The sequence below is a fragment of the Lepidochelys kempii genome, chromosome 13 (assembly GCF_965140285.1).
Source record: "Lepidochelys kempii isolate rLepKem1 chromosome 13, rLepKem1.hap1, whole genome shotgun sequence".
Lineage (NCBI taxonomy): Eukaryota > Metazoa > Chordata > Testudines > Cheloniidae > Lepidochelys > Lepidochelys kempii.
Genome location: NC_136392.1, coordinates 20,679,553 through 20,692,399, shown reverse-complemented (window position 1 = coordinate 20,692,399; position 12,847 = coordinate 20,679,553). Strand labels below are relative to the sequence as shown.

Here is a 12,847-nt window from a genome sequence, read left to right as displayed (position 1 = left end):
GTGGCTCAAAAAATTCCTTCCACAGTCTGCATGAAGCCCCATGTGCCTACCTGTGAACGTGAGGGGAAGGGTGCAGGGAGGGAGAAGTAGGGTGGGTGTGGGTGACTGGGGTGTTTCTGTGTGTGCGGGTGCGTGTTTGGGAGTGTGTGTGCATGATGAGATCTGTATGTTTGTAAGGGAGTGTTTGTGTGTGTTTGGGAGTGTGTGTGTGATGGGATCTGTATGTTTGTAAGGGAGTGTTTGTGTGTGTGTGAGAGAGAGATGGGATCTGTATGTTTGTAAGGGAGTGTCAGCGTGTGTATACATGGGGGGTGTTTGTGTGTGCCACCAGGTGTTTGTACACCAGGTTACACCTTACACCAGGTTTGTAAGGGTGTATACCCAAGTGCTAGGTAGCGTGACCACAGAAGACCCCTATATTCAATACCTTTCTCCTGAGTCTCTCCTCCGGATCATTCTTAGGTGGCTCCCAGTGCTGATCTTTAGAGAAGTTTCCTGCTGCCCATGCCCTGGAAGCCAAAGCCCAACATGCCACCCGCTGGAGACGCCAGGAGGGGCCACATCAGTCTGGGCAGGGGCAGAAGAAAGGGTGAGGATTGTTAAGAACGCCCAAGGCTGGGAACTAATGCACTTTCCAGGGGCTTCTGATGCCAAGTCCCTCTCCACAGAACCTGCAAGAAGCCAGTTCCACCCGCGCTTCACCCGGGATCGATTTTGGGGGGCGTATGTGCGTGAGACTATTAATACCGCCCCCCAGTATTTCCTACACCCCCCGCTCCGTCCCTTGAGCTCAGCGCTCACACGGGCTCTGGCTATTCCTCTCCATCCGGAGACAGGTGTGGGGATGGCGGGGCTATGGGAGGGGCAGGGAGCTGGGGGAGGAGACGGGGTTGGAGAAGGAGCTGAACTCTCCAGATGCCTGAGCCGCCCAGCTCTGCAGGATCAGGAAGAAGGGGGCTTCCCATGGCTAGGTGTTAAGGGGACTCCCCGCGGGGTACCCCAACCCCCTGGAAGCTGCCCTGGGGGGCGGGGGCATCACACTGCAGGGACCGAGCGGCCAGGGGGAGAACCCCCGGGGAAATGCAAAGGGCTTGAGAGGCAGCTGGAGCCGGGCGGGGCTCGGGGAAGCGGGAAGAGCGATCGCGGAGTCTTCAGGACCATGAACTGCCCTGGCAGCGGGGGGCTGCCGCTGACCCCGGGCACGGAGCCGCGCCGGAGCCCCTGAGGAGCGAGGCCGCCGGATGAGGCGATGGGCCAGAGGCTGGGCACGGTGCTGCTGCTCCTCACGCTAGGTAAGGAACGGGCAGCCCGGGTCGCCCAGGAGACACGGGGGAGCCAGGGCAGGGACCGGGCCCCCAGCAATAGGGCAGGGTCCCGCTGGGGGGCAGCCGAGCCAGGGGCCGGCACCGCCCCGGCGGGGTGGCGCCCCCTGGCGCTGAGCTGCGGGGCTGCCCCGGCGCGCCCGGAGCCCGCAGGCGTCCCCAGCCCAGGCTGCCCTCGGGGGCGGCTTTTCCCTCGGCTTCCGCCTGGGAGGGGGGATAGGGGGGCGAGTGGCCCGCGAGTTACATCCATCGCCCAGACCCTGGCTGCAGCTTTCCCGAGCTCATCCTTGGATGTGACGGGCCCAACCTCCGGGGGCAGCCGATGGCCCTTCCCATCTTAACCCCGAGCCCAGCCTGGGCAGGGGAGCAGAGGGGGCGGGAACCTCCCCCGGGCCCTTCCTGCTGGGGGAGTGAGTGGGTTGCAATTGCCGTGGAATGCGGAGCTGGCTGCATTTCAGCCGCTCTGAGCTGGGGCACAGAAGTCCCCTTTCCATGGGACTGGGCACGGAGGATGTCATTCCCCTCTGCAGGCACCGCAACTGGCTCTGAGCCCGGCTGCTTAGTTAGCCAGGAATAGGATCTCCTCTCACGGGTCACAGAGGGAGGGGCACACAAGAGAGACACAATAAACTCAGCATCTGTCACCAGAGCAGCCTCTTCGCTCCCATGAATCCTAGATTCCAAGGCCAGAAGGGACCATTGGGATCATTATCTGACCTCCTGTATAGCACAGACCAGAGAACTTCCCCTAAAGAGCAGAGCTTTTAGGAAAACATCCAATCAATTAAACAATGGTCAGGAATGGAGAATTTACCACATACCTTGGTGAATGGTCCCAATGGTTAGTTACTCTCACTGTTAAAAGTGTGCCTTATTTCCTGTCTGAATTGGTCTAGCTACAACTTCCAGCCATTGGATCCTGTTAGACCTTTCTCTGCTAGACAGAAGAGCCTATTATTAAATATTTGTTCCTCATATTGGTACTTATAGACTAGACTAATTAAGTCACCCCTTAATCCTCAATTTGTTAAGTTAACAAAAAGAATGGTAAAATAACCTCTGTACTCTTATGCATCTAAGGATTGCATTAGTCCTTTTGACCATGGTGTCACACTGGGAGCTCATATTCAGCTGATTATCCACCACAACCCCCCAAATATTTTTCAGTCACGACTTCCCAGGGTAGATTCCCTCATCCTATAAGTATGACCTACATTTTTTGTTCCTAGATGAATACCTTTACATTTAGCCATATTCACATGCATACTGTTTGCTTGCGTCCATTTTACCAAGCGATCTTGGTTGCTCTGTATTAGAGAGCTGTCCTCTTTATTATTTACCACACCCCCAGTTATTGTGTTGTCTGCAAACTTTATCTCAGTACTCATCCATGAGAAACCTTCTTCCTGAAATCCTGGGCACAGAGGGCTTGGGAAATATCCCACAGGGATCCAAAAAAAGGGGCAGTGCAGATTTGAATTCTTGGCCATTCTTCTTGCTATCCCCCCTTTGGGCAGAATGGGATTCACTGGGGGCTGGAATGGGAACAGATCCCCACTTTGTGTCATCACTGAGTCCACTGATTTTTAACAAGAAGACACACTGTTTACTAAGGGCTAAAAAGTGCATTTTTCCCTTCCCAGCAGAGCAGAGAATGTTAATGATTCCTTTTTTTCATATTTATTCCAGGGATGGAACGATATCTGTGTAGGGGAAGGCACTCTCCCTAGCTCTTCCCACAAACCAAGCCCTGCCCACCTAAAGCACTAAAATGAGGTGTTGCTGTAGCTTATGCCAAGCTTCCTAATATGATTCTCCCTCTTTTTTTTCCAGCTGTGATCAGCAGTGAAAGAGTTAACATTGCTATTTAAATCATCATTGTTAGGCTTCACTGCTAAAGTCCCATCACAATGAATATGAGCAGTTCCCCTTTTCATAGCTACTACTACAGGCTGCCTGCAAACCCGGGCACATATCACTGCATTGTTTACACATGGTTCATGTTTTGAAACAAGTTTCTTTGCAGTGATGAGGGCTCGAGAGGCTTGTTTTATGCTGAGACTGTGAAGCACAAGATGGCAGCGCCCATGAAATAGCTGCCATAAGCTCGCCCAGTTTGCCCACTGGTTTATGCAGGCATTTCCATGTATGTAGCCCTTCAGAGAACGTGGCCTCTTTTCCCACAGCCCATGCTAGCAGTTGTGGGGAAGTCTATGGGAGGTGACCTTACTGGGTTGACTCAGAGCTGGGTTGCTACACTGTTACATAAATCCCCTTTTTGGTTTATAGGGTATTTGGTCAGCTCACTGGCCACAGAAACTAAATGTGAAAACATTTACCAAGGCTTCTCCAACTGTGTCTTAAAACTGGGCAAAAACATGGCCAGCTACGAAGAGGACAACAGGGATAAGGTGCAGGGGCTGAACACTGTTTGCGGGTGAGTAGCAACCCCCCAGTTCTGGCCCTTCTTCCCTATAAACACATGGCAAATGCACACACTGCTGTGCTCACCCCAACCTCCTGAGATGCAGAACACACACCCAGGCAGACACACACCCTCACACATACAGTGTCACGCAGGTCGAGACAGCAGGGCACCACAGAGACTACAGAGCAGGGAGTCTGCGAACCCTCCAAGGACTCACAATCAAAGCTGAGGACACAACTCATGGAGAGTAGTTTGGGGTATTATTATTATTGTGCATTTTTAGCGACAGAGTGGGGGTCCTCAGGATTTAGGTAATCCCTCCCTCTGGGTTACTCTGGGTGCTCTAACCTTACCTTCCACTCAGCCTCCCAGGCCCCCACTTGCCTCTGGCTGCTCTCTCTGACCAAAAAAAAAAAAAAAAGGTTTCTTTCAAATAGAAGCCCGGCTCTCCTCACCCTCCTGCTTCCCACCTCAGGCAGGAGCTGGGACAAAGGCTACAGTTTGCCAATCCCTGATCATGACTCTTTCCCTGTCCTCAGGAGATCAGTGGAGAAGAAGACTCCTGCACCCAGCTACTGTAGGTGGAGATGGAGATAACTGCCCCTACTAAGCATGGCTCTAGCCTTTAGGGCTGCATGAGGCACATTCTCTTACCCACAGCAAGAAAGGTGTCAAGCAAATCCTGCCAGGCTAGACCATGCCAAGGACTAAGCACACAATAGCCGTTGGAGCCAGACTGCAAACTGCATTTAATCAGGTATCAGCAGCCTAAAAGCAAGCTGAACTCAAGGGTCCTTACTGCAGGCTCAGGGCCCCGTTCATTCCTGGTGAAAGTCCATTGATTTCAGGCCCCTCAATGAGCAGGTGAGCTTCACAGCTGAGTTTGAAAGGTGGAGGAGCCATTCAGTTACCAGGGGTGATAACCTAATCAGGACCAAGGGGAAAACAAGGAAGGGGGTAAAATAGTAAAGTTGCTGGAGTTCACCACAGAGCATGTTCGGGGAAAGGTCTGATTAAAAGAGAATGAGCTAAAGCAAGTGAGGGAAGGGAGACACAGGGAGGAAATGAAAAGTTGGCAGAGATAAATGAAGGTGGCTGAGGGTTCTGAGCAGCCCCAGCAATGAATCCACAGGAGTGAAAAGGCCACGGGGGGAATAAGGAGATGCAGAAAGCAATCAAGGGAAAGACAGATGCACTGGGGAGGTGTAAACCTTCGAGCCCAAGGAGGAGTGCTAAGAAGATTAGAGGAGGAAGAGCATCTGAACTAATAAGGAATCAAAAGGGAAGGGGGAGGGGTGGAAATGACAGGCAGGATCCAAATGAAGGCATTTCTCTTACATCTCAGGGTTAGGGGTTAGTGAAAGGGACAAGCGGTGGGATTGATGGGGCTGCTGAAAATGGAAATGAATTCCTAGCCTTGCACAGGAACAGGAACGAGATGCAACAGGCAACCATTTGCCAGGGAAGAAAGATGCCGGGACTGAGCTGAGAAGCCCACCAGCCCAAGTGATTGGAAAGGAGAACATGACAGAATTCCAGCACCAGTGGAGATTCTTGCCAGCACTCTGCAGGATCCCTGACACTGAGTGCAGGATCCATTTGCCCCAGGTGGAGAGAAGCCAACCTCACTATTGCTGTGTGGAGCAAAGGGGGGCATTGCTTAGAAAGGGGTACAGTTTGCTTCTCTCTTCTTCCTGTCACCTTCTACCCAGGGATCTGAGTGCTTCCCAAACATTGACCTTTTAGCTTTACACTCCACTCCATTTCCTCACGCAGAGAAGAGTCCCTATCCCCAGTTTACAGAAGGTGTACCTGAAGCACAGAGGAGGGAGGTGATATGGCCACGGCCACAAGGCAAGTCAGCGTCGGATTTAAGTAACAGGGGTTACGGATCATTTAAGCTAGCTCTAAGGGAAGTAATGCAATCCAGGAGCCGATATTTATGTATGTATCTCCAGCTTCATAGGGGGTGAGGTCTCGGTTTAGCTGACACCATTGAGTTCACAAGGTCTTTTTCTGGGATAGGACTGCTGCCTTATAACCAACGTAACAATGGACATAGTAACCGGGAAGGGGAGGCGGAAGCTGTGCAGGGGGGTGGATTAGGGTGAACACAGCTTCCTCTAGGCTAAAAGTAGAGGGGGAGCTCCCCCATTTGTCCCTGGATTGAGTGAGCAGTGCTCCCCCACAAACCCCACGCTCTTTGGCTAGTCAGTGAGAGCTGTGCCCTCCTGTTTCTATTGGCTTTAACCACTTCATTGGAATGTCCTGAAATCTAACATTGGGCCTCCCAATGGATTAGAAAGGAGGAAAGACCTTTGTTAAACACTTTACTGAGTTGGTTTAGGGAGCAGATTGGCGTTCCAGAGAGTAGGTACCCTGGAGGAAAAGCTGCCTTTCTATTTTCCTAGGGGATCTTTGGAGTAACCCTTCCTCCAGCCCCAGCTGTACACAATAATATAACCTGATCCAGCCACCAGGTGTGAAGTAAACACTCCCCCACTCCCAGGTGTATGCTGTAATGTAAAGCTGACCTATGTGCTCTTGTTTTCTGACATATCTTCCCCATCACCATTGCACACATGAACTTTCCCAGGTCTGTAGCGTGAACCAAATCTGAAATTCATAGATTAGTAGCGCTGCACGGGTTTAGCTACATTAATTTTAAATTGATCTACTTAAACTAGTGCAGAGCTTTAACGTAGACAAACGCTAACCAGTTTAATCCAAGTGGGTTTTAGCTTGTGTGGCATTAAGCTATACCAATTTAGGCAAGGGTTAAACTGTTTCAAGTGTATGTACATTTGAGGTTTGTGCCAGTTTTACTAGACTGATTTTAAATCAATCTAGTTGAACCAGTGCATCTTTTCTAATGTAGACCAGCTCTGAGGAGGAAAAATATTAGGCCCAAGCCAGTAAATTCACAAATCAGAATTTCCATGCCATGGAAAATTCCAATATTTTCACACGTGCTTTTGTGTTGAACTGGTGCATCATGGGTGAGGCTACGTTTTAGTCACAGGTATTTTTAAAAAAAGTCATGGACAGGTCACAGTCAGTAAACATAAATTCACAGCCCATGACCTCTCCATGACTTATACTATATACCCCTAACTAAAACTTGGGCTGTGGGGCCACAGTGCTCTGGGGGAGCATTCCGGGGGTGCCACATGTAATCGGGGGGTGGCCCGGACCCCTGCTGGTGCTAGGGGTGGTGGGCAGCGGCGCGTGGCCCAGGACCTCTGCTGGTGCTGGGAGGGGAGGGGAGGGTTGGTGGGGATCACAGGCTCCCTACCTGCCTGCGTGTGTCCTGGCAGCTCCTAGAGGTAGGGGCGGACAGGGGGGCTCTGCCTGCTGCTCCCGCTACAAGTGCCAGCTGAGCAGCTCCCATTGGCCGTGAACTGTAGCCAATGGGAGCTTCGGGGGCGGTGCCCCGGGCAGCACAGAGCCCCTTGGCCTAGGAGCTACAGGGACATGCTGATGGGAACCGGGGTCCCCCTCCAGGTAAGTGACGCCGTGCACCCCAACCCCCTGCCCCAGCCCTGAGCCCCCTTCCACACACCCAGACTGCTGCTGATGGCCCAGGGGCTGAGCAGCTGGGCAGCCCCTGAGCCAGCACCAGCTGCTGCAGAAGTCATGGAGGTCACAGAGAGTAACGGAGTCCATGATTTCCATGACAGACACGCAGCCTTAACCATAGGAGATCTTGTCCAGCCAGGGAGCCCAGCCCATAGAGAAGAAAAGGGGCATGGAGCACCTGAACTGCAACTCCCATGACGTACCACGGCAACTCAAACAGACACAGATTAATGTCAAACTGAATGAAATGTTTCAATTTGTTTTGACAAAACAAAATGTTTTGTGCTGGATCCATCTGGCATTAAACAAACTATTTAATTTTGAAAATATAAAATTTTGTATATTTTCCATTTTAAAAATGTCTTAATGGCGAATCCCATGTACAAATTAGAACTTCCAGCAAGGTTAGAAGGAAAAGCCTCCTGGACTGATAATGCTGGGCAGAGATTCTGGTTTGAATTGGGAATGGAAGACAAAGGGCATCTTCGCTAGCAGTAGAAAATAGCCAGGTTCCTTTAAAGGGGCTTTCAGAGGAGTCCATGTGTCATGCTGTGAATTGTAGCCTGTATTTCTTCCTGGCAGCACACAACAGCATATCATACCACTGACCTTTTTGTGGATGCAAACAATTGCCTGTATTTGACTGTTTTACTGAACAGCTTTTCAGTGTTTTTAAAAAACAAAGTTTGTTTGTTTCATTTCTAAAGAAACAACTGATTTTTGCTCCAATTTGCAATAAAGCCTGATTTTCTAGGAAGTTACAGGGCACAGGGCTGAAAACAAATACAGAAAATCAGTAAAACACTGGAACTGCGGACAGTGCTATGTAGCAGCAGAATCCTGACCACACTACCAGGGGTTCTTGCGTAGGTCCTGGTGAATGGACAACCTGCAAGACAACCGGTGCTATTGTGATTGAAGGAAAAAAGTAATGATCCCCTTTCCTTTCAAGGAATATCCTGGGCAGTTATTGGCCTTTAACCCTTAACTCTCCCTATGCCATCTACAATTCCGCTGATGGAGGATGGTTTTCTCAAGCCTCTCCTGTGCCATGTTCTCTCCAGGAGTGAGGTACACAGGTCAGTGACAGATATGGAGATCAGAATAATTGATGCCTTGGAAGGCAGCCTAGTATGAAATCAGCAGCATTTGTTTTTCAGTTCTGCTTGTGCAGTATTTCCCCAGAGTCCAACACTGACAAGTCATTTGATCATAGCTTGTCTGGCTGAACAGATGGAGGCTGTGAAGAGTGAAGCATTGTGGGAATTGTGATCACCCAGCTGAAAGTAGAACCAGGACTAAAAGTTGACATTCTTTCTCCCCTGCCCCACTTAATCTTTTGCCTGAAGAGAGAGAGCATTTTTAACCCCTACCTGACCAAGCTGTGTTTCCCTGTTCAGCTGCTGCAGGGTACTGAGTGAAGCGCTCTAATGAACACAAGAGCTTGCCTTGGTTGGCACCAATGTTTCTGATTATGATCTCAGGACATTTATTCTGCCACACTGGCTCTATTTAATGAACTCTATGCAGCTGGTGTTCTGACATAAATCCTATTAAAAAAGAAAAGCACTAATGTCCATACTTCAAGAAGAAATAGTGTCATCTCCAGAAAAGGAAGGTTTGGACAAAAGTAAAAAGATGTCTTCCCATGCTTGGGGGGCTGACCCCAGCCAAATGGTCTGCTCAATCTCCCAGATTGACATGGGACATCTAGATGTGTGCATCAAATCCCTCCTTGAAGAATATGGCCAGCAAACCATTCTCTCTAGCGTATCTTATTTTTGTCATTGTTTAATTTCCTGTTTCTTCCCCTCACCCCACACCTCATTAACAGCCTCCTTTGATTTAACTCCTTTCACTCAGGCACGATATCAAGCAAATAAACCGAGGCACATTAAAAAAATACTATAGACTTTTCCCTCATTCTGTATAGACACCGGATTAGAGAACGGAAAGTTTTCAGGAGCCAGTGTCCTTACCCCCAGTCTGTGATTACATTGTGCCTATCATTCAGCTTGGACAAAGAAGAGCAATGAAGTCAGTCAAACATTTACTCTTAATCTGTTTCACTTTCAGGGACTCAGAGTTGGAATTCCAAGCACTGAAGGGGGACATCAGTTTATGAAAAACAATGGATTTTATTGGCTTTCAAAAAAATCATAGAAACACTTCAACAAGTTTGGGGTTTTAGTTTTTAGCAAATGAGCTCTGAGAGACCCACAAAGGGGGATTAATGATGCCAGAGCAGGGAGGTAGAAAACTAAACTTCCTGTAAGAAGAGTAGGACAATAGAACAGACTGCCTAAGGAGGTTGTGGAAGCTCCTTCATTGGAGGTTTTCAAAAGGAGACTGGGTCACCATCTATCTTGGATGGTTCAAATCCAACTAATCCTGCATTTTGGCAGGGGGTTGGACTAGATCACCCTTGTGGTCCCTCCTAACCCTATGATTCCACTAACAAAAACCACCACTGGGTCAGTCTCCCTCAGATTTACCAGTGCATCTGGCTTCTGCTCTCTTTAGCGCTTTGATCTTGATATTCTCTCAGTGCAGGTAGAGCCATAAGCCTGTGCAGAATCCAACTGAACTCAAGGAGGTATAAGAGTAACAGCCGTGTTAGTCTGTATTCGCAAAAAGAAAAGGAGTACTTGTGGCACCTTAGAGACTAACCAATTTATTTGAGCATGAGCTTTCGTGAGCTCATTGCATCCGATGAAGTGAGCTGTAGCTCACGAAAGCTCATGCTCAAATAAATTGGTTAGTCTCTAAGGTGCCACAAGTACTCCTTTTCTTCAAGGAGGTATAGGAGTTCTCACTGGAGGAGCTCATTGCAGGATTGGGGCCTTAAACTGTAAGCAATTCAGGACTAAGACTTTCTGTATCTTGAGGCATTATACAATGCTGAACACATAGACATCACATGCCAAACAAGTGCACCAAATGTAAATGTTGGGGCCAATTGAATTGAGAGTTTCTAGTGGGGAGAAAGGTTTTGTCTTGGGTCTTTCTGCTCTGTAGTGTTTTAAATGAACTAACAGCTTCCTTTCTTCCCTCGGCTACAGGTATTGGGATGAATTTCACATGTGCACCATGATTGCTCTTTGGGAATGCCAGAAGGAGGCAGCCAGTATCTAGGAGACTTTGAAAAGGGAATCTAGAAAAATCAAATTCCAAGGCAGCTTGTTTGATCTCTGCAGTCCCAATAGCTCCCAGAGCTTCAGTTTGACAAATGTTTCAAATTTTATTGTCTTAAGCATCTCTCTGATGGTCACTTGGTTTAATTTGTAAATGGAGCAGCTCTGAAAGTATTGGAATGAAGAGGTATTATCAGTGTCATAAGTGTAGTTATGATCAGAAATGTAGTATTTCCAAACCTTTGAGAAATACTGTGTATGGCGCTTGATGGACACTTAATTTTATTATTCCAGATCTGTGAGCTTCAGAAGAGCTTGGCAGCATAGCCTTGGTTGCACTGTCTCTAAGTAACTTACATGATTAATCATAAATTCAGCACTTGCTCTAACTGGACATTGTTCAACTGGAAGTGCACCCACAGCTCCAAAAGATGGTGCAGAGTGCTGGAGGCTGTAGCCGGAGGGCCAAAGGAGTGTGGAGAAATTCAGGATTAGTGCTAAATACTAGATTCTTTTGCAATCTTTTCTATCTATAGTCACTGGAAACGAATCTGTTTATTCAGCTGCCTGTTTCTGCCAGATAAATTCTTGATGTTTTTTCAGTGGTGATGGGCGGGAGGAAGCAATTGTTGGTGGTGTTTTTGAAATGCAGGAAGAACGTACTGAGCCCGTCAAAGACAGGAAGGATTCCTTGTTATGTTGGTAGTAGAATCCTCCCCTGGGGGGATGGTGAAGCCTCCCCTTGCAGAACAATCTCGGATGGGTCTGTTTCTTGTGAGATGCACCTGGCTACCTGAATGACTCTTGCGGTATGTGTAAATCCCTTTCATAAGGAAACAAGAGGGAAAAACGTAATGGGGAAAAGGGGCAGGGTTGGGCTAGTGGCAAAGTAAAGATTTCTAATAACTCTTTTGCTTTAAAAGTATCCCAGGAGGCACTGTGAGCAGCACTGTGACTGACTGTGTAATTCAAGAATATCAAATAATGTCTATTGTATAACCTAAACCTGTCAAATTGGAAATCATTTGTCCTGCTTTCTTGGTCTATAGCACAGTCGCTCCCTGTCTCTTCTTGTGCAGCCCAGACAATTGTTCATGTCACGGCTTCAACACTGCCATTAAATATATTTTCAATACTAGGAGACTCTTGCAAGTGATTTCAGGATATGTTGAAAAACTCAACTGTATTATCTAGCAGTTGAAAGCAGGGCACTAAGAACTATCTCCTGGGCCCTAGAGGCCCCACCTGGGCAAACAAGGGGGTCAAAGACAATAATGTGCATCAATGCAGGCCTGCTCTTCCACACCTATTATAGCATTTCAAAGAGAACAGGAATTTCCAGAATGGATCAAACCCAAGGTCCATCTAGTCCGGTAACCTATCCCTTGACAGTACCAAATGCTTCAGAGGAAGGTACAAGAAATCTGCAGTAGGCAGATGTGGGATAATCTGTGCCCATTGAAGGTCTCAGCTTGATCCCTAATAGTTGGAGATTGGTTCAAGGCCTCAGCATATTGTTTTATATCCTTTCCAAAACGTTTGTTAGCTTTAAGTATAACAACTAGGGATGCTCTTGTCATTGATATTACTCCAATCTGTTTCTGAATCTTGCGATTTACTTGGTCTCACCAACTTCCTGTGGCAATGAGTTCCACAGTTTAATTATGCGCTGGGTAAAAAGGTCTTTCCTTGGATCAGTTTTTAATTTTGCATCATTTAATGGTATTGAAGGTCCTCTTGTTTTTGTATTACGAGACAGGGAGAACAGAAGCTCCTGCTCTACTTTCTCTGTAGCGTTAATTGTATATACTTTTATTATGACACTCATGACCATTGAGCAGGGCACTCATTCCATTTTGAATAGAGGGAAGCAGCAGCTCGCATTGTACAGTATGGATGAGCTGCACAGCTCTGAGGATTCCCATTACCACAGTAGGGAAGAAATTGTTAGTTATCCTAAATGAGAAGCCTGTGTTTATGGTTAGTCTCTCTCACACATCCACAGATTGGTTCAAACCAGCAAGTATGAATTAGAAACAATAGGTATAAAGATTCTAACAACATTTGCAAATCTGGGAACATGTTTTAGAGTATGAACAATGACTTTAATGGGCCAGTAAGCGAGGCACTGCTGGCCCTTGGGATTTAGCCAAGTATATTACAGGCATGTACGCAAGCTTCTCTTTCAGCAAGGAACATCTTTTGGTCTTTCTGCTGATACTGCAGACAAGAGGTCCATTAGTGCCACCCTTGACAAGTCAAGTTCCTTCCTGTGTAACTTCTTGCACTCTGCCAGCTGCCCGAGTTACTATTTACCACCCTGCTCACCACAGCACTGCTAAGCAACCCTGCTCTCATTTTCAGCCGGGAGGGAGTCCTCTACA

General features: G+C 48.0%; 3 protein-coding genes across 3 annotated transcripts in view; 1 reads left to right on the top strand and 2 right to left on the bottom strand.

The window, feature by feature from the left end:
- Nucleotides 1-12,847, bottom strand: part of SYS1 (SYS1 golgi trafficking protein) — a 48,803-nt gene that overhangs the window by 27,097 nt on the left and 8,859 nt on the right. The gene's annotated exons all lie outside the window — the stretch shown is intronic.
- DBNDD2 (dysbindin domain containing 2) overlaps nt 1-12,847 on the bottom strand; it is a 55,489-nt gene that overhangs the window by 35,793 nt on the left and 6,849 nt on the right. The gene's annotated exons all lie outside the window — the stretch shown is intronic.
- On the top strand, nt 900-11,588 carry LOC140897282 (neuritin). The gene is made up of 3 exons (XM_073309696.2): nt 900-1,292; nt 3,612-3,759; nt 10,392-11,588. Exons 1-3 carry the CDS (start codon nt 1,250-1,252, stop codon nt 10,462-10,464), a joined length of 264 nt encoding a protein of 87 aa, XP_073165797.2. The 5' UTR covers nt 900-1,249; the 3' UTR covers nt 10,465-11,588.

Excerpts from the sequence above, each read along its gene's own strand:
- LOC140897282 (XM_073309696.2), top strand. The coding sequence starts at position 1,250 with ATGGGCCAGAGGCTGGGCACGGTGCTGCTGCTCCTCACGCTAG. Across the intron at positions 1,293-3,611 it reads GCTGCTGCTCCTCACGCTAG|GGTATTTGGTCAGCTCACTG; the intron begins GTAAGGAACGGG and ends TTTGGTTTATAG. Across the intron at positions 3,760-10,391 it reads GGGCTGAACACTGTTTGCGG|GTATTGGGATGAATTTCACA; the intron begins GTGAGTAGCAAC and ends CCTCGGCTACAG.